This window comes from Poecilia formosa, unplaced genomic scaffold (genome assembly GCF_000485575.1).
Source record: "Poecilia formosa unplaced genomic scaffold, Poecilia_formosa-5.1.2 Scaffold393, whole genome shotgun sequence".
Lineage (NCBI taxonomy): Eukaryota > Metazoa > Chordata > Actinopteri > Cyprinodontiformes > Poeciliidae > Poecilia > Poecilia formosa.
In genome coordinates this window covers 330925-352005 of record NW_006800332.1, presented here as the reverse complement: position 1 = coordinate 352005, position 21081 = coordinate 330925, and the positions used below count along the sequence as shown (strand labels likewise).

General features: G+C 39.1%; 1 protein-coding gene across 1 annotated transcript in view; it reads left to right on the top strand.

The window, feature by feature from the left end:
• Window positions 1-21081, top strand: part of dpf1 (double PHD fingers 1) — a 59451-nt gene that overhangs the window by 26106 nt on the left and 12264 nt on the right. Inside the window, exons 8-9 of the mRNA XM_007575987.2 lie at window positions 1518-1649; window positions 20871-20990. Of these exons, the coding sequence (XP_007576049.1) occupies window positions 1518-1649; window positions 20871-20990 (252 nt within the window). The remainder of the gene's footprint in view (window positions 1-1517; window positions 1650-20870; window positions 20991-21081) is intronic.

The window sequence follows — 21081 nt, the reverse complement described above, 5'->3', positions numbered from 1 at the left end:
AGAAGACAGTGAGGGAAAGTGGCCAGCAGCATAACTACAGAGATTGTTCAAGATAATTATCTGTGTGAACGAGGCATGAGAGAGCCGTAGAGGACTGCCCTGAAAGACTGGATTCTCTCCTGCCGGATCTGGCCAAAAGATCTACCTCACCTCAGTTGACTGGGCAAACATTGCTGTAAGCTTTATCAAAAAGAAAAGTTTTAAGCCTACAGTCTCAAGCACTTAAATTGGGAGCTGGTTCCGCAGGAGAGGAGGATCTGCCTCCCGTTGTGCTTTGAGAAACTCTAGAAACCATCAGTAAACCTGCAGTCAGAGAGCGAAGTTCTCTGTTAGGAACATATGGAACAATCAGATCTCTGATGTCTGATGGAGCTGATTATTAAGGGGTTAGATGTGACAATGAGAATCTTGAACTCTATTCTGAATTTAACAGGAAGCCAATGAAGGGAAGCTAAACTAGGAGAAATATGATCCCTTTCATTTTTATCTTGCTGCAGTGGTTTGCATCAGATGAAGGCTTTCAGTTGCATTTTGTGAACTTCTGTATAGAAAATAGTTATGGTAGTCCAGCCTTGACGTAACTAATAAAAGAGCTTTTGAGGAAAAAGAACTACATTTACTTCACTAACTTGTTGGCATTCAAAAATTAGCAACCATAACGCATATTAACACAGCTTTGTAAACACACACATTATTATTATTATTATTATTATTATCATTATTATTATTATTATTATTATTATTATTATTATTTTGCATTATTTTTAGGGGTGTAAGGACATTTCTTGTTCCTGAAACAAGATTAGATTTAGCTTATTTTTGGGAAACATAATTCCCATCTTTTGTTGTCACAGCTCACAATATGGTTTATGGATTCATTTGCATCTCATTTGTCACTCTGTGAACATTTCTATTTTTTTTACGGAATATCCAAAACGCTGAGGTTTCTTTAATGATAATGTAAATGAGCCAATAGGCAAGAACTTTTGCCAGCTGAGTGTGTCGACACAACACTGCAACTCAAGAACGTCCTTCTTTCTCACCTCAAAATGAGAATGTCTAACACAGATACAACAGGTTGTCAAGCTTAAAGCACTTCACTTTAAATCCTTTATAATAACTTGAGCTTCTCTCGCCAGAAATGTTCACATGATGATATAACTTCTGCATAGGGTTTTTATGAGAAAAACTTCTCTTTGGTGAGGATTTTGTAGCATGAGTTGTCCTTCCACCCCTTGTTACTGTTTTAAAAGAATGTCATTGTACATATTCTTGCTTTCGGGCAAAAACCTTGTAGTGTCATTTTTATCTTGTTGTAAAATCAGCTCTGCTGATCACGCTTCACATCTGTCTGTGGCTACATTGATGCATACTGACTACTAAAAAATATTAACTTTTACCAATAATGAAGACTTGTTTGTGTCCTAAAAATAACATTTTTTGAAAATGCATGGTTTCTTTCCAACTTTGTCATTATTCGAAGCAAAGCTTACACAAATCATATGGGTGTGTTGCAGTCTGTGGCAAGCGATATAAGAACCGTCCTGGGCTGAGCTACCATTACACTCACACACACCTGGCAGATGAGGAGGGTGAAGAGGACTCAGAGCGACACACACTTCCCTTCCAACGCAAGAGCAACCACAAGCGTGAGTCTGCCGTCTGAATATGTCCGTCCTTGTCCATTATTCACGTCATGTGAATAAAGGATTAAGAATCAATGCATAAGGAGTTCTGGTTCAGGAGATTTCACTCTAGTTCTAACAATGTCTCCAAATCAGAATATTGTTATGACCCAATGATTCTCCTGAAGAAGTGTTTTGGTTGAGTACAGTGCTCACTCAAATCCTCAGTGTATGCATCCTCAGTTCTTTCTATGTCATGTTATGTGTTAACCAGATAATTTTTCATCCGCAGAGGCTTCTCTTTGTTGATTAGGTCAGTGGGCAACAGAGAGAAGTACCTGTTAAAACTGCAGTATGTAACTTTTATAAAAAATATGTTTTTTACATATTTGTTAAATTATTACTGCTCTGGCAGCATAACATGAGACACTTAATCTGTGAAAAATTAAGCTCCTCTTCGTGGTTCTCCTGACATACAGAAATGTGTTGTTGGTCAGAAACAATCAATCAGAGGCAGGAAGAATGTCTTAGCGCCGTCAATCAACTTTGTGTATGTGCTGCTCACACCCTCTCCCCTTGCTCTCTGCTATACTAATGCTAGCTAACGTCATGAATGCTCAGGCTAGTTAACATGGCCACTGACGGAGGATAAACAGTCTTCCTGGAACAGTAATTTGTTTTTCCGCCATTAACACAGCAGCGCATACACAAGCCGTTGTCCATTACAGGGCAACAAAGGTGTAGAAAACTGTAAGAGGAAGCCAAAATACCTGGAGAAAAGCCATTCAAGCAACCGGCTTGCTGAGAGATGGCAATAGTAACCCTCTGAGACAGCGCTCACTGAAACAACAATGTCTGCAACAACTACCATTTATGAATAAATTACAGTCATAAAAAAATCATGCCTTTTATCTGGTGTAAAGAAGATGAAAAATACGATTCTTCACTCTAGATTTCAGCAACTCTGATCAAATTCAGTGTTGCCTGATTATAGTCACTCCTATAGCTGCATTTTGTTTGTAGGTAGGAGATGTAATGTCCTTTATTATTTGGACATTGAAGGTTATCAATTCACACACTATTCCTTAACAGCACGTCAAGATCAAATGAATGTCTTTGATGCAATTGCATCAAAGACATTCAAAGTGAGTTGCAGCCAAGTTTATTTCAAACAATTGTTTGTCATTAGTATGACTTTAAATTCAGCTTTTTGTGTCATGCTATTTATTGTTACTGAGCATCCAAAAATTCATATTTAAAATCTAATCTCTTCACATATGGTGCTTTGCAAACGTATTGATTTTTTTAAATGTTCTTCCTCCGTCGTGCTACGACCACAAACATATTCCATCTGGGTCTTATCTGATGGACCAACACAAAATAACGCCTGACTGTGAAGTGAAATGAAATTGAAAGATGACATTCAGAAATGTTTACAATAGAAATCTGAAGAGTGTGGCTTACATATTTTGACACTTTTAATCTGGTAGCACTAAATAAAATTCAGCTCTCAGTTGCCTTCAGAAATCATCCGTACTTATTTGAACTGAACTTAGTACATCTGGAAAAGTTTAAGATGTATCAATAATTGATATTAAACTTCTGCAAGGCACTGTGGCATACATCTTTTATTAATAACTGGAATTTGCATGAGTACAAAGTATCTTTATTTCATTTAAATTGACAATAATGTACCGTAATGACCCTTGAACCACAATGACTCAGAATAAATACATTATATTTAGATCGACTGTTTGAGCCGACAATTTCATAGGCAGCTTTTTCAGCGTTTATTTTTTAGCTTAGTTTCATTCTCCTAAGACATCTTTCTGTCTACTTAGTTGAGTTTTTAACTTTGATTTTCTTTTAAATTCACAAGTTAAGCAAGCATGGAATTAATCCGTATTAAAGGACACATTGAAACATCCGTTACTGATTGATTGATTGATTCTTGACATAATTGCTCTGAAGCCACTTTAAAACAAGAATAACTAGACTTTTCTCTCTTTGTGGCAGTTTCCACTGTCTGGGCAACTGAAGCTCTGGAAGAATATTATTGCCAGAATCACAATTTCTTTATGTTTTTACTCGTTAAATGTTTTAGACTCTAAAGACTCTTTAGAAATAATGCCAAATGTATCTAAAATCTGAAATGTTCTTGTAATTTCTTCTGGTCCAATTGACCAGCTCATAAAATTTGCTTTTGGCCCTTTTACAAAACACAGAGCAGTATTATATACTGTTACCAGTTTTGTTTTGTTTTTTTAAAGAACATGACGACGATAACATCGAGCTCTGGCTGTATGTTTTCCAAGCACAAAAACAGATGCATTTTTGTGAACAAAAATAATCACCAGGCTTTCAAAAGATTACAAGTGAATGTATCATCAAATACTAAGATATTTAAACAACGAAACATTTTCACTACTTACAGCTCTATGGCTGAGCACCTGGTGTGTTATCGTAAGATAGCATTCAGCACACCGGGAGCCAGGCATATTCTCTAGGGTTAGATTTACCAACTTCAAATATTTTGAAGCTCATATTTGCTTTGTTTTTTTTGTTTTTTCTTCAGTTTCTGGATTAGCACAGAAACAAAATCATAGATGTATCTCCATTTAAAAAAGACTCTAATCAATGCAACATGCTTTAACCTTGTTGAATCAGCTGCAAGGTTACATACCGGCTTAATGAGAGAACAAATGACTCTTCACACAACATTCACCAGCTCTAAAGAACAAACACCAGTAATACTGTCACAGACCTCTTAATCCATAGCGCTCTTTATAGTTAAACCCTGAGTGTGTGTATGTTTTCATTTACCGCTCTCAGCATGGCTCAATAGCTTACAAAGTGTCCATTAGTTCACTGGTGCATAATATCATGAGGTTGTAAACGAATATCCACCATATTGTTTACTAATGCTTTCTTCCCCTTAGGCCAGTTTTAGGCTAACGTGATAGAGATATTGTTCTGGCTCTGTCAACAGGATAAAAACCCTTATGTTTGTGGTGTTGAGATGAGTTTAATTTCTTGTAATTTACAGTCCTGTTGAAAATTATTTTTACCACACTATTATGGTCGTACTAGTAGGTTCCTAGCATGCTTGTAGCTAAACATACTGAATATCACACAGCATTAAGAATCTTGTAGGATGCACCTGATGTTTTAGTTTTAGCTTTTTTTTTTCTTTTTTTTTTTTAGAAATCTCACTCATTATTAAGATTCCAATCAAATCTAATTTTTATTGGTGGGATTATTGTGCTGCTATAAGGTTTTTGTGCATGTTTTTACCAGGGATGCCAATAAATGTTGCCAACGATGTATATCTGGAACCATCTCTTTAAATTTACTTAGAATTCACAGAACTTTGTATTCTGTTGAGTAGAACTCAGAGTTGTATGGAAATTAGCAGTTTTTTTCTGTACTGACTGATTTAGACTATGAAATGTTTCTGGTGACGTACAAGAACACAGATTCTGCTAAATGCTGAAGTCTAGAATCAAACCCTAAAGTCCATTTATGTCAGCTACAGGCTCAACTCGGCACACAATCTTTATCTTTCAGAATGTTTCGTTTTGTGGGCCGGTTTGTGGATTGTGTTCACCATTACGGTACCTTGTGTCTTTATGCTTTGTTGGTTTTTGATCACTCCTTTAAGGGAAACAGAATCTATTAATCCGGAGCGAAGTTGTGCTTTGGTTGGTAATGTTTAGTGAAATTGCTACAGTTTTCTTTTGCGGAAAGGCAACAGAAATAGTTGCAGACATTTTGAAAAAAGGAGTATCTCTTTTCTTTGTTCTGCAAGGTCTTAAAAAGCAAGCAATTTGCTCAGAGCTGATAAACGCACAGTGCACAAGCACACACACTCACCCTATCTGTTCTATGTATGCTGCACTGCAACATTGTCCAGGCTGAAGCTGTGCTGCCTGTTATTTAATTGGCAGTGTGCTTTTAAATTGGCCTGTCCTAAACAACAAACTGACCCTGGCTATATGAATATATATTTATATGGTCAGGCTGGAGTTCTGGGTCTCTTCACTGGAGGAGTGCAAGAGAGACAGCATTTGAATCACTTAATGTGCTCCCCTCCAACACACACACACACACACCTACACACACGCACACACACACTCCCTCCTGACACAGAAATACACACGCGCACACACACTGCTTCAGAAAATGCAATCTTCTCTGCTGAAATGAAAAAGGAAGCTTAGCCATTTTTGGAGGGTGGCAGTGTGTGTGTGTGCGTGCACATTTATTTGCAAGGCGTGTGCGCGTGCGATTGAGTGTGTATGCGCTGATGTGAATGTGTATGCGTCAATATGCATTAACCCAATCTGCTGAGCGGTCCACCCTTTTATATATCGCCACACGTGTAATAATATTAATATATCTGTTAGTTCAGAGCAAAACCTGCATGCATAATTTATGCTATATCCTGGCTGTCTAGACGCTATAGCATGTATGCAGCTACCACAACAGGAGTGTGAGCTGCTACTTACAGAAACTTATCACAGAAGCTGTGAGATCGTTTCTGAAGCGTTCCCTTCCTGTTCCTTACCATCAGTGTGATAAATGGCGGATTATTCCACAAGGAGATGAGATTTTCCTTCATTCTCTTGGTCCATCTTTCACTACTTTCTTCTCCCCTTCCTCCTTCCCTTCCTGCCTCTCCCATTTTCCATTTTGTCTCCCCGTGTTGTGCTTCATCAATCAGCTTTGGCTCCCCTCACAATTATTTTCTTCTTTGTTTAGCGTCTAATGTCTCTGAAATCATCCACCATTATGAACATCGCCCATATATATATCTGAATGCGAGCCAATGTAGTGTTTACTCAGACTGAGCAGTGGCATTAAAATTCATGACTGCACCACATATAGTGTTTTTTTCCTTTTGCTCCCAAACAGGAGAAGAAGAGGTTGGAGGTGTAGAGGGAGGGAGAGAGAGAGGGTAAGGTGGAGGTGTGGAGGTCTCTTTTGGCATTGATGTGATGTTGGGAGGGGTGGGGGTAGAAGACAAAGAGGAGGTGTCTGTGGAGATGTAGTAGTGGCGGTGGCGGGGGGTGCTTCTGCTCGAGGTCGGACCTGCAGCGCCACACCTGTAAATTGGTTTTATAGGTATGGATCGGAATGTTAGGGAAATCTCAGGAAAAGGTTACAAACTGAGAGACATCCTGGTGTGACTGAGACCAAAGTATATTGAAAACAAAAATGGCGGGAGGATAGGAAAGAGGAAGAGGAAGCTGGGGGTGCAGTTGTCATTAAATACCCCCCTCCCTTTCTCAAATCAGAACTGAGATTCAGAGCCCACTTTATCTGGACGGACAGACGGTCCTACAGTGTGGAGCAGCAGGGACACTCTGAATTCTTGTGTGTTTATTTGCATGTGTGCTTTGGAAAACACACACACTCTGCATACACATGCATTAGCATCTTTGTGTGTGTGATTCTGCCAGCTAGTTGTGCAAACGTACCATACGGCCAATCATGCCCAACTTCCAGTGCCTATCTGTGTGTGTGCGACATGTAATTGAGCCCTTTGAAGGTCAGTTTCCCTCTGTACCTTCTCAACATTGAGGGTTATTATGTCCCCCCTCCTTTTCACTTTTCTGCCTTGTGTTTTTAAAATGGCGTCCCTGTCCTCTACCTGCTGTCTACAAACAGTCAAACAGAGGACATTTTTCGATACTGAGGAACAATTTGCACAGACGTCACCAACCTTCTGCAGAGTCAGCAGGTTTCCATGGCTGAGCAGCAACACGCAAACCTTATGTTGTCAAGCACAATGCAGAGCATTGGATGTGGTGGTGAAAAGTGTGCTGCCACTGCTTGAATCATGCCTCTTACTAGCAATCAAATGGATGAGTCAGGAGAAAAGTTGCCAGAAGAAAAGCGCTTTTATGTGTAAAGTGTAAATTTTGGGAATTTGGCTTGAATGCTGTATTTTCAATGACAGAAGTATACCAGCACATTTTATTAATGATCCTGACAATGTGGGAGCAGATTGGGATAGATAACAAATTCAGCTCCAACATGACATGTTGGATGAATGACCATCATGGATGAATGACCACAGTGTAAAAAAACCTGACCGGTCTGTGCAGAGTCGTGGGCTCAGCCTGACAGAACATCATATGAATTAAATGTAACTGAGACAATGAGCCAGGTATCCTCGTCCAACATCAGTGTCTGACCACAGAAATGCTCCTCTAGAAGAAGATGTTGCTGTTGTGGCTGAAGCAGTTCAACACATTTATAAAAGATTTTGTCAGAATGGGGAAGCATTAAAGTTTATGTTAAGGTAAAGGCAAATGATTGAACACTTGGAGTAATATACTGTATAATACCTCACACAGTATAAAGAATATGTATGGACTATGTGCATACTCAATGTTATATACTGTGACCATAAAAATGGATTTTATATATATTTTACAGTAAAATTTTATTTATTTAATTTAAAATCCAAATGACTGTTTTATAAAATGTGACTTTAGGAATGTATAACTAAAATAACTCCCTCTCTGATTATTATGGCGATCACTAAATAATAATGAATCTAATCCTAAGAGATCAAAAACAGGCAAACAGTCTGATTTGTAAATAGACAGGGAGGAACATTTTTTTAACAAGTGGATATAATCTTCTGACTTAAAATTCACCAACATTCACAGTATTTTCTATATTTTTTCTAGCCTCTCTGCCTTCCTGAGGGTTATTTATTATTTACACTATGAGCAGAGAGTTCGTCGCGGCACTGTTTGAAGGAGAAGTTGATCTGAAAGAGGGTTTTGCCAATAATTTAAAACAAATGTGTGCTTTTAAAAGTGTCTTTAACATTTTATTTTAGGTATTAGTGCAAGTTGCCAGGGGTGGAATTACTAAAACTTTGACTTCAAGTGTATGTAGACCTTTACAAAAGACTGCTTATGTTTCCAAATCCAGTATAATCCACAACAGGCAGAAGTTAAAAGCTTAGAGCTGAGCAACTTTGCTATATATATATATATATATATATATATATATATATATATGTGTGTGTGTTGTACAAAATATAGTTTTCTTTTAAATGACTTCATTTTTAAACAGCTCACTGACAATGAAAACAAATATTTAGATTCTTCTGTAACAACATCCTCACCTAAGAGTGTTGTTGAATGCGCTCAAATGTGGTGGGTTCACTGATCAATTGTGAAATTGGGTTTCCGACCAGCCAGTCATGGTTGATCAAGCTGAAAATCAACAATTTCTCAACATGTCTCTCTTGTTTCCAGCCAGCATATTTTTGTAAACATTCAACTCTTCCTGATTGAGAATAAACCAAGGTAAAACTTGTTCAACTGTCATTTATGTGCCACAATTTAGTATCTGATAAATAAGGTTTAAGACCATTTATCTGTGACAAATAGTCACAACTTATCCTTGAAAGGATCTTCAAGACATCTTTGGGGTATTTTGATTACGTTTAAATAAAAGGCCTGGGATACATTCAAAAGAACTCTGTAAAGTCAGACATGATAACCTTAACAGCCGATACTTATTGATTGGATGCGTACTTGTAGCCCATGCTCAGACATGGATTTGTTTTGAACTTTTCACTTACTCTGACATTCCCTCTGCGCTTTTGATTGGTTAATTGTTGCTGCTGCCACACAGTGCCGAGAGAGAGGAAGGGGAGAAATGGCTGTTGCCTAGCAATCCGGTTGCCATAGATACCGCCAGGGCTCCCTCCTAAAGAGTACACAGCTATGTACATTGAAAAGAGAGACAGATTGAGAGAAAAAGGGAGGACGAGGAGGAGGAGAGGGGCAAGAGAGGAGAGTTATGGGAAGATCAGAAATAGTGAGAAGAAGAAATAAAGAAAAGCAGAATCTGAGAAGTTCAAGAGCAGACAAGAGCGAGAGAGGCGCTCAGAGGAGTTCATTAAAAATAACATAAAGAATGGGAGGAGTGAGGGAAAGCAGACAAAGAAGGAAGCAGAGCGAGGCGCACAGAGTTGAGGACCAGGAAAAATCTCTTCATGATTCATCATATAGATCCCCCCTGACACTCCGACTGGTAAAGGCAGCGTAATATTGGAGTCTGCTTCATTTGGTATTCTGTCTCATGATGTGGTGCTGTGGCTTGCCGGCTGGTTGTTCTGCGGTTCTTTAGTTGTCTTGGCCGTGTTTGGAAAAGCCCCCAGCTCGCACAACCACAGCCGGCCAGCCTCCAACCTAATCTAGCCGTACTTTACGTCTGTTTCTTGTTTTGTTACTGTCTGCGAATGAAAGAAATTGGTGTAAACCTTCTGAAAGAGATAAGAATCAGCAATACCTTGGTTACCGGTCAAATTATCTCTACTAGAGCACAGAAAATTGGTCTGATGGGGATTATTTTTTCAAAACATTTTTTTCACAGTGGAGTAATAATTTGGTTCTTCCTGGGAAACTTGCCAAACCTGGTGCAGGAACTGTTGCCACTTACATTTAAAATCTGTTTGAAATAAACACATGAATGGAAGCAAACCAAAGAAACCTGCTCCACTGACAAAAACTCCATATTTCTGAGCAGAATCTTCTCAAAAATGGGATGCAGTGATTCACCCCCTCAACCTCCAGTTTTTTTTTTTTTTTTGTCTGAAATTCTCCCCCTTTTATGCACTCTGCTTTGTCCCAAGTGGTAATTTCTGACATTTCCACATGATGGTGCAGGGCCGACACGCTGAACAGTGGACCATGAGAGGCTGGGCGCAATTCAAACAGGATTTCACAGTCGCATTCCCAGCCGGTTCTCTCCCCTGGAACCAAATAGGATTAATAATTTGCATTTTAACTCTTTATCGACGGGGACACTGGTCTGTGCTGGCTAAGTGGCTCTTTCTGAGAGTTTGCAAATGTGAGCACATTTGCACAAAATAATCACACACAGACTCATAGTCCCACTGTAAGGCTGATTTCTTTACATGCATGATTTATGGGGAGGTTGTGTGACTGTGTGCGTGGGCCATTTATTTGCACGTGTGTCTGTTTACTGTATGCGCACACATTCAGGAGGCTGTAGAGCCTGATAGATAGATGGTGTGTATGCATGTGTGTGTAGGCGTGTGTCTTCTTGGGTCAGTGTGATTACAGTGCAGCCATATATCAAGTTTTTACTATGCACCAAAACAGCCTCCGTCCTCTTTACTTTGCAATGTCATCTCGGCACACCGACTCACGTTGCACACACAAACGCACACATCCAGTCCCACAATGCACCGAGAGTTACGCAAGCTGCTGAGTGGACACGAATGGAGGTAATACTTGTCTTTGTGCGGCGCATGTGAAAGGCTGAAGGTTGGGATGGGTGTGGTGAAGACAGAGATGGGGAATAAAAGGAGCAGGTTTTTAGGGAAAAAACAGAGGACGGGTATGGGGGGGTGGCACTGGCGCAAGCATTAGTGTGACAACAGATGGATTGCAGCAAAGAGTTCCAATTTCCTCTCCAAGAGTGAAGCAGGAGCAGGCAAAAAAAACAAAAAAAACCCAACGAAGAAAGAGATGAAACATGAAAAGTAAAGAAAAAAAACAGAAGCACAATGAAGCGTAGAAGAGATGGAATCAGAAACAGAGAGAGGAGAAGCAATAATGAGAAACTGTGAGGAGGAAGAAAGAGGAAGAGGATGGGAAGAAGACAGAAGCAGAGGGAGAGAGAGAGAGCGAGAGGGAGGAAGGAAGCCAGTGACTTTTCATCTGTGACTGACGGTTTCCATCTGACTGCATCTATGTCTCCTTGTCTGCATAAAAAAAATCTGGAAATGTCTCCCTAAGCATTTGGGATAGTGTCAGTGTGAATGTGAAGTATGTGCTGCTGGTTTCCTCTGCATCCGTTCAGCCCTTGTTGTCCTCTCAACAACATCCTCAACTTTACATGTATACAGTGTATATGTATGTGTGTGTGTGTGTGTGGAGGGGGTTTGGGGTTTTTAAAAGAGCAAGCAGCAGCGGTGGGGGGAAGGGGACGGAAGTAAAACTGGACAGCCAAAGTTATTATGCAAAGGCATCGCTGTAAATCTCTGTGTGTGCACGTGTGCTCCCTACTGTATGTGTGTGATTTTGGCCGTGCATGTGTGTGCTCTCATTGTGTCTGCGTGCGCTACCCCTCAGAGGCTTTCCTCATTAAGCAGCGAGGCGACAGGAGTGCAGAGTGTGTGTTTTCACACACTGCTGCTTCGACACAACATGGAGACAGTTTTTTTTTCCTGTTTCCTTTCCTTCGCTCCCGTTTGTTTCCTCATTGTCTTCCTCCTCGTTTTTTCACTTTCACTCAAACCCTTACCTTGACTTCTGCCATTTTCCCCCTCTTACTCCTCATCCTCATTTCTTTCTTCCATCTCCACCTGCCAAACTGGAAGCCCTGCAGTCCTGAGTCCAAAGAACAGCCAGAACAAAATGGCTACAATCAGTAATGGCTTTGCTTACTTTTGGATAACTGCAGAGAACCAAAAAAGAAAGGAAGAAAACACACACAAAAGAATATTCAATTACTTTAGTCAGTCCATTAGAGTCGCAAATGCCATTAAGATATTATGCATTATAGGTCAAATCAAGCAGCAGACACAGAGATGGGGAAAAAACTGAAATGAATAATAAAAAAAAGTAATTTAGAAGACAGTGAGAAACATCAACGCATTCAAGCAGAAAGGTCAAAGCTAACACTTCTTCAGTGGAAGTACAAAAGTCATAAGGCAATAATAAGTCCAAAGAAATATGTTACAGCCTTCAGGGGGGAACAAATCTGCCAAATTTTGGATTGTTTTGCTTAACAAGTTTTGGGATCAATATGACTCATCATGGTTGAGGTTTACAAACCATATCAACCCAAAATAGGTGAAATTGAATAATATCTAACGTTAAGGGTAAAAAAGTGTGAATAGAAAAGAATAACCCTTGACTTGGATACTAACAGTCCTGTCACGCTGTTGGTTTATTGGCAAAAGAAAGTTCATCATCAGATTATTATTTGACATGGGACTATTTAGGCTTCATTGGCTCTTAATAACTTAAATAACATAAAACCGTATTTAAGTCTGAAAGTGGTGAAAAATTATAGGCTGTGAGTTTTCAAGCAGAATGAAACTTTTGGGGCACAAGGAGTCTCTTTTTTTCTCTTTAGGCCACAAGCCTTATGCTTTTCCATATAATCCCTTCCATAAATGCAAATCTTTGTTCTATAAAATGCATATTCACTTTGTAAAAGGTTAATTTAGGAATAAAATTTAGCTTTTTGATCATGAAAAGGTTCAATTTATAGAACACATTTAGATAATTTGCTCAATTATATTTTTTCAAAGGGCCATAAAGCTTTTATCACTCAAGAAGAAAACAAATAATGAGAGTAATGGTATAAGGGAATAAGGTTGTCGATCATAATGTTGTTTCATGTGTACTGTCATTACGGTAAACCTCTGCTCCAGCACCAAATTGTTTCAGCCTTTCTTCCAGACGTACCTCGTATTTAGCTTCACACATCTTCCCATCAAGCCTGACCACCTTGTCATTGATAGAGAAAAGCCCACAGCATGATGCTCCCATCACCATGTCTCACCATGGTCATAATTTACTTTTGGTTTCCTCTGACTACGTCATCTTCTTCCTCATGTTTGCTACATCTCCTGCGGCTTAAAACAAACCACAAACAGGACCTTGGTTAATGAGGGGCACGTTCTGATCCACAGCATCTACTAATAGGGTTTCATTGAGAATATATTCATGTTTATTAACATTATTTGAAATAAGTAGATTTTTCAGAGTTGCCCCTGAACTGCACATGCTCTGTATTGCAAATGCGGATCTGATTTAATATTTCTGAGATTCTTCCTCTAATTTGCTCTTGACCTCATGAGTTTTAAATATTAGGTCAGAGAAATGTTGGAGGGAAAAAAACTGATTATCAGCAAAATCAGGGTTAATTTCTGAGGTTAAACATATTGACACAGGATAATGACTTCTTTGTGTTGTTCATGCACTATTTTCTCTCTGCACAGCAGTTTTGGTGTGACTCCCATTCGGTGGTCTAGTAGAACAGCATTAGCTGCACGACTCACAAATGAACCTGTTGAACTAAAGAGTGAGATAATAAAAGCTTCAAGTCAAATAGATCTGATAATTTGGGCTATTTTAAATGGATTCCTTCCTACTGAAAGTCTTTGAAAGGACGGCAATATTTTAATGAATTAGGTGAGACAGCAGGGAAATTAGCACTCCTCTAAGCTATATTGATAAAGACTTTGTTAAAGTAATATTCCACACTATGCTCATCAATTATGATATTGTTTGTAATTTGACAAAGATAAAACGGGAGATAACACTTGTTTCAGTGAAAGAGATGAGACACGAGTGAAAACAAAAGGATTCAGGGACAAGAGCTCGAAAGCAAAATAACAGCAGATTGTAATGAAGGAGCAGCAAGGAGGAGGAAAAGAGGAGAAAATGAGACAGTTGTTGGGGCGGGAGGAGGCTGATGGGGAGAAGGGTTGGTGTTGGGGAGTCGAAGGGACCATTTGAGAATTCATCTCTTGCTGGATAATTCCCAGGAGGATTTCTCTCCAACACTTGAAAGCTGTGAAGTGTGCGGTTCTGCTCGTACTCCTCCTGGTAATTGGAAGAAGAGAGAGGAGAGCAGAGGAGGGGAGAGAGAGAGGAGAAGATGGTCAGGTAAAGGAGGAGAAAAATTTGGAGATGGGGGTAAAGCAGGAAGGAATTGTCAGGAGAAAAGGTGGAATATATATATATATATATATATATATATATATATATATATATATATATATATATATATATATAAAGAGTACAGATTCAACTCTTTTTTTCTCTTGGTCACTTTATTTCTTTTTTCTTCTTGCCATGTGTATCGTCTCTATTTTCCCCCCTCGTTTCCACTCCTCTATATTGTCTCCCTCTGTTACTGTTTTCCACCCTTCTTTCTCCTCCCCTCCCTCTCTTTGGCAGCACTAGTGTGTCTGTGGTTGCAGGCGGCTTCTGAAACATGGCCACAAGCGTTTAATCATTGATGGGAGTTGTTTTTTTTTCTTTTTCTTTTCCCCCTTTCGCGCAGGCAGGCCAGCGGGCAGCCCCGACTCACTCACGTACGTCAGGACCTGCTGATTCACTCTCTAGGGGCCTTGAAAGCATGCACACATAGGGAGAGGCAAAGCAAACAAAGATACACACAGACAGATAAAAAAGACAGAAAGCAGACGGAATGTGTTTTAGATGTGTGTGTGTGTGTGCATGGGTGTGTGTGTCTGTTTTATTCCACCAGGGAATCTGCGCTCCAATCAACAGCAATGAGTCCAAATAAAACAGTAAGATGAAAGAAATGTATTTGACCACAACAAGAAGACATAAATATGTTTATACTGACCTCAGGCCTGCGTACCTCAGCCCTGCCTTCAGCTTTACGCATCCTCCTGCTACTCTCAGTCAAAGTCTGGTTCTGTTGGTTTATTAATAAATAAACACACATTCATGCATGAAGTCTCCACTGGAACCATTTTTGCAGCTTTTTTTTTTTTTTTTTTTTAATTTGATCACAGTTCTTCTGTGGCCCTGGCAGGAGTGGTTCCATGTTTTTACGTAGATTTGTGCCTCAAAAGAAGGTTTTTCTTTCAGTTATATTAAGTTTGATTGTTTCGGAATGGATCCATTGGAGGGATTCTTATTTAATTGCAGCATTCTATTCTGCTGCAACGTTAAGTTTTATTTGTCTATACAAAATGAACAATTTAATATTTAATGTAGGGTGGAAGTACAAAAAGTTAGAAAAAAAGAAAATTGGAAAAAGAAAAACTAATACTTTTTGTCTTGAAATACTTATATGCTGCTTCAAAATCCAAAACACTTTTTTTTTCTCAATATTGCCCCCTCCCATTGTCCCATGCATACGCAGCATGCACATATAAAGAGAGGGCCACAGTGATCCATCCTTTTAATAATTCAGTTATAAGGAACTTTACTCACATGGGGCTAATAAATAGCTCCAAAATAAAATACTGAACTCAAGTCTTGTGGTAAATTTAATGTTTCTCTCAAGCGTTGAGAGAAACATAAAATCACTTTGTGTTGCAGTGGCTGCGGTACACTCTGCGCAAACCTGTCCTCATAAGACCCCAGGAGTGAAACCCTTTCATAAGCAGCTCCTTTAGCCTCGGTGCATTTAATGTTGTTGCACCTCCAGCCTCCATGCATAAAAATGGAAATAAATCCCATTTAGATAAAAAACTGCATCTTATTAGTACTATTAAGAGCTATAGAAGCATTGATCTGTTTACTCTTAGGTCTTGTGAAACGTATTGCTGTGACTGTAAGTTAATTTAAAAGATGTCAGTGACATAAAGTGAAAGACTACATGTTATTATTATTGTCTGATCTGAAGGACGAAGATCCATTTGCCTTTACAGCTCCCTAAGATTACACATTATGCTAAATTGCAAAGCAAAAGTATTGACTCACTCACACGACTCCACACCTGGCATCGAACGCTTACAACCATTCACCTCAGACAGACTCAGTCTCATTGGCGACCAGTTCAGCATACGGCCCCAAACCCAAAGATAGCAACTAGGCATTACAGTCATTTATTCCCTCCAGAACTGAGCAGGAGGAGCTAATAAAACCTTCCTACCCCCTAGAGAAACTACATGGAAATGTTAGTAAAGACAATGGATAGAGAATGGATTAAGGATGTTTTATTTGTAACTTGCTTTTATATGTAAAAATGGCTATTGTGAAAATTTTGTCACCAAAATTAACACAGACTCAAGTCGTTAACATATTGGTCTGTTAATAAAGTTGATTTCCCGATGCTTCCCAGTGTTGCTAAAGTCCTGATATAGAAATTTTGATGAGCAACAGAAAGCTTTTCCCCACACATTCATTCTGCCCCCTGATAAAACTTTGCCCTGGGTGCTGAGCCATTCCTCTGACAGACCATTTTTTCACTGGTCCGTCACTGGGGTAGTTGTGTGCTTTGTCGTAACGTTCTGTTGCACTTTCAAAAATGTTCCCAATAAATCTAAGATGGCAGTAAATGTAGTGTTTGTTTGTTTTTCCTCCGTTTTTGTGGTTGTCGCACAAAAATGCTCAGAAAAGGATTATGTTGTTAGGCAAGCAATATTACCGCCACCTGGTGGTAATATGATTACCAGCATGTAAACGTTTCGCCTGGTGGAAAAAAAAAAGATAGACTTCTAAGAACAATAATCACATACTGTTTTCAGATTTGTACACTTTATTTGAAGTTTGGAATATAAATAGCTGTTCATGATAAAGAAAATACATGTTCTATGTATTTCTTTTAAATGAGCTTTTTAAAAAATATGCAAATATTATGCAAGGAAGATATATTGTCCCAGTGTGACTCTTACATGCAGTATTCCTTTGATTTCGCTAGCCAACACTTTGAGCATGGTAGTCTACAGGCAATCTTTTTTTTCCCTCTTTGATCGTTGAAGGACTGCTCCTGGGCGCTGCGCACAAATTAAGAGTACAGCACCTGACACACACCTTTGATTTTCAGTGAAAAGGTCACAAAAACACACACACATACACACACGCACACAAAAAGGCAAGAACTGTTGGGTCGGTGCTGTCACAAACTACTCAATTATCACAGCAATGCTAATAGAATGCTAGCCAGTTTTATGACTCTTGATCAGGTTACGACTTTATACCATCATCTCTAGATGTACATAATCTTTTTCTCTCCTGTATTTAGATTATTTCCTTTTGCTGCCACCACCACATTGTATATTACTTCTTCGGGTAAAATGCACAAATATGAACTATCTGGATCCTCTCTGCTAATTTATATATAAGTGAAGCAGTCAGCAGGTTGGGAACAAAGTGCCTGTGAATTTATTGAGTAGAATCTCTTATGTTGAACACCAGGTCAGATGTAACAATGCTGAGACTTCCTTTTTGTAGCCTTTCTTTTGTTTTGTTTTTTTTGTTTTTTTATGTTGGAAAAATTGTAAAGCAACATGGACAAAATTCAACCTCATCTGATTTTTATTGGCAGCGCTGAAATTGTCATGTTTAATAAAATCTGTGAACGTCAAGTATCTTAATTTTCAGTGTGTAAGATATGAAACATGGTCATTTACAACTACTGCAAAATATAGTAATCATTAAAAATTAAACATTTGCAAAGAAGCTGCAAATGAAATACAATACAATAGGCTGATGCTTCACGCTTCACTGTATTCATTTTTGTTTACCTATTTGTTGCCCATATAGTCTGACTGCATTACAAGATTTCTTCAGAAGATTTAAATGATGCAGCTGCAAAGCATTGTGGGACAGAAACACCCTTTTTGCTTTCAGAAAGTGTTGGCCAGTGAATGCATTGCTGAAGGAGATAATAAAGGGAGCACTGGAGCTCATTTCCTCAGTATTTGGATAGTTTGAACAGCACTCATCATGGCTACCACTTTAGTACTTCTGGGTCATTTCACTCAGCGAGGAACCTTCCTTAAAAATGACTTTTTGACCAGATCCTAGTGTGTTCATGTCCTGGAGAGAAGCTGCAGCTGCAAATCAGGGAGAGCATTTCCTGCTTGCTTTGTCCCCTGTATTGCAGCTGAATCAACTAATGATTTAAAAAAAAACAAAAAAAAACATACAGTGCAGGAAAGTTTGGACAGCACAATTCTTTATTTATTTATGTTGACAAGAAATGTGGGATTTCTCTGGGGGGAAGCAGAGCGTATGGCAAACAAACGCCAGTGGTTGCCTATCCATTACTGTGACTGTATACAGCAGGGATCGGTGACATGTTGTCAGAGTTTATTAGAGACAAGCACTGGGGTGCTCATTTAGACACACAGCTGACATGATCAGTTTCCTTCAGGTAATTGGAACAGGCCTGAAAGAGGCTAAAAGGGGGAAAACCTCCTGTCTGTGTTACATTCAGAATTACAAATTATTCAGCACTGAAAGTATAAGACAAATTCAGCATATGTTTGGGTTGACTAATAGAATTACTCTTTTAAGACGTGCATTTTATTCTTAGAATAATCTGCTAATCTTCAAGACTGGTAAGGTATGTTGTGGACCAACCAAAAATGTAGTTTTGTTGACATGCAGGTGTTGAAGTGTTTCAGTCTTATGGTTTGTTTCTCCTCAGCATGACTCCATCCTGAAATGGATAACCCACAACATTTCTGTCAGCACTGACTATATTTAGTCATTCATCACATTTTATTGAGACATTTATCAATATCGTTACGGAGTATTGTATATAATCAGTCCCTCCAGAATGCCGAGGTGCTTTTTTGTGATTATTGTTCCTTAAATTCCTAATGTTGTGGCACCTTAAAAAAAAAAAAAGTTTATTATTGCCATAACATTATATTACAAAAGTTTAAACTGCTTCACATAAACTTCCCCAAAAAAGAGGATTTTAACATGGTTAGTATTTAAAGTGAAAATGACATTTTCAGGTACTGTCTTGAAATAGCACCCCTAACACAAATAAAATCATATCCTGAGGAGGTTTCAAAGCGCAAAAAAAGAATCCCATATTGGTTATTAAAGTTAACAAGAACCGTATACATAAGAAAATTCTACAGAACATCTCAAAATGCCAAAAAAAAGGCAAATGTTACCATTTAGTATCTATCATTCATGCTCTCATCTTGCAGGTTCAGCATTTAAAACAGGAAGTTCAATTAGGAGGCTAACAGGGTTGGTCAAAATTCAGCTGAGTTGCAGTGATTGGTCAGAAAAGAAGGAAATACAGAAAATGCTGAAGTCCACTTCCATGGTTGGTCAGATTTGCAGAGTAGTTGCTATAACTGCTGCAAGTCCGTGCAAAATTTGTGAATGATGTTTGAATTTGCATTAAAAGTTGCGATCGCAACTTCATTTTATTTGAGAATAGATAATTGTGTGGTACACATTTACTCTGATGGACGTAAAGTTAAACAATGGCCTTCAGAATAAACAAAATCAGTAAATAGAGTCCACCTTTGTGTAATTTAATATCTATAAATTAGGCTCTTTTGTTGAGATGGCTAAGATTTGTAGTGAACAAATAGCATCACAGAGACCAAGGAACACAGCACGGTCACGGAAAAAGTTGTGGAGCAATTTAAAGCTAAGTTAGGTTGTAAAACAATATCCATAGCTTTGAACAACTCAAGGGAAATTAAAAAGTAGCAACAGGACAGTGATCACTGAAAGAAAGTCTTCAGATTTAAAATCAACTGCGTGTCTGTGTTCAGATCAGTTTACTACGGTTGTTGTGCAAGGCCCAAAAGACTGAAGACAAAAGGTGGTTCTACAAAGTACTGAATCAGAGGGCTCAGTATTAGAGGCTCACCAGGCTGAAGTTTCTGCTTTTAACTTGACAAATGTGAAATCTATTGCGTTTTGACTCCATCCTGCTTGGTGACTCATTGTTAAAGGGCCAGTACACTGCATTACATCTTGGAGAAGAAAGCCTCCATACACAACAGAGTGCAGTTATGTGATTGCTTCCATTAAAGGGATTATGCAATCAGCATCAGAGAGACAGGAAGCGAGATGGTTGGGGGTTACATGTGGAACACATACACACAGACATGCCCACATACTGTACATGCACAGCAGTCTGGCAGGCAGGGGGAATCTCTCTCTTGTTAATAATTATTATGAAACAGATTCACACAGAGCACTTGTTTCCTGTGCTAAGCGTGTTGCCAGGTCTGTCGCTGCATCTTTCCGTCAGGAATAAATACACTCGGTTCTCTTCAGCCTTCTGTTCTTACATTTCTTGCTCATCCTCGTCTTTGTTTCCAACATTATTTACCTGCTCCCCCCCTCCCCCCAGGAGGCACCACTTCCTGGATGAGTTTTGGTTTGGAGAGTCCCTGGTTCCTGTGAAGACTTACATTTGTTTTAAGCAAACATAACGAGACAATCGGGACAGCAAAGGCTTAGTGGCTTGTCTCTTTTCTTCTCTTTTGTCTTACATCTCAGCATTTTGTCTGTAATCACAGTCTTTCAGTAACACTCCACGGTACCCTTTGTCACATCCCGCTGATGGCTGCTGTGTGGATCTCTTTTAGTTTTTCACCTGTCTTCAATCTGTCTTACTGTCGAGAGACTGACACAGGGTCCCTGTCCCAGGACAACGTTTCATATTTCTAACTTATGAGTTTACAGTTTGCTCTTCATCGCCTTTTTCTCCGGAGAGCAGTTAACCTAGAGTGCCTGCTTTTTCTTCTTTTTTCAGCTAAGAAAGCACCGGACGGCTCAGTGATTGCCAATGGCTACTGCGACTTTTGCCTTGGAGGCTCAAAGAAGACGGGCTGTCCCGAAGACCTAATCTCCTGTGCGGACTGTGGACGCTCAGGTAGGACACCGCAGAAGGGAATGATTGGCAGGAGGAAGGCAGCCATCTGATGACCCACAGTTTGGAGATGTTTGATTTCCAAAAATGTGTA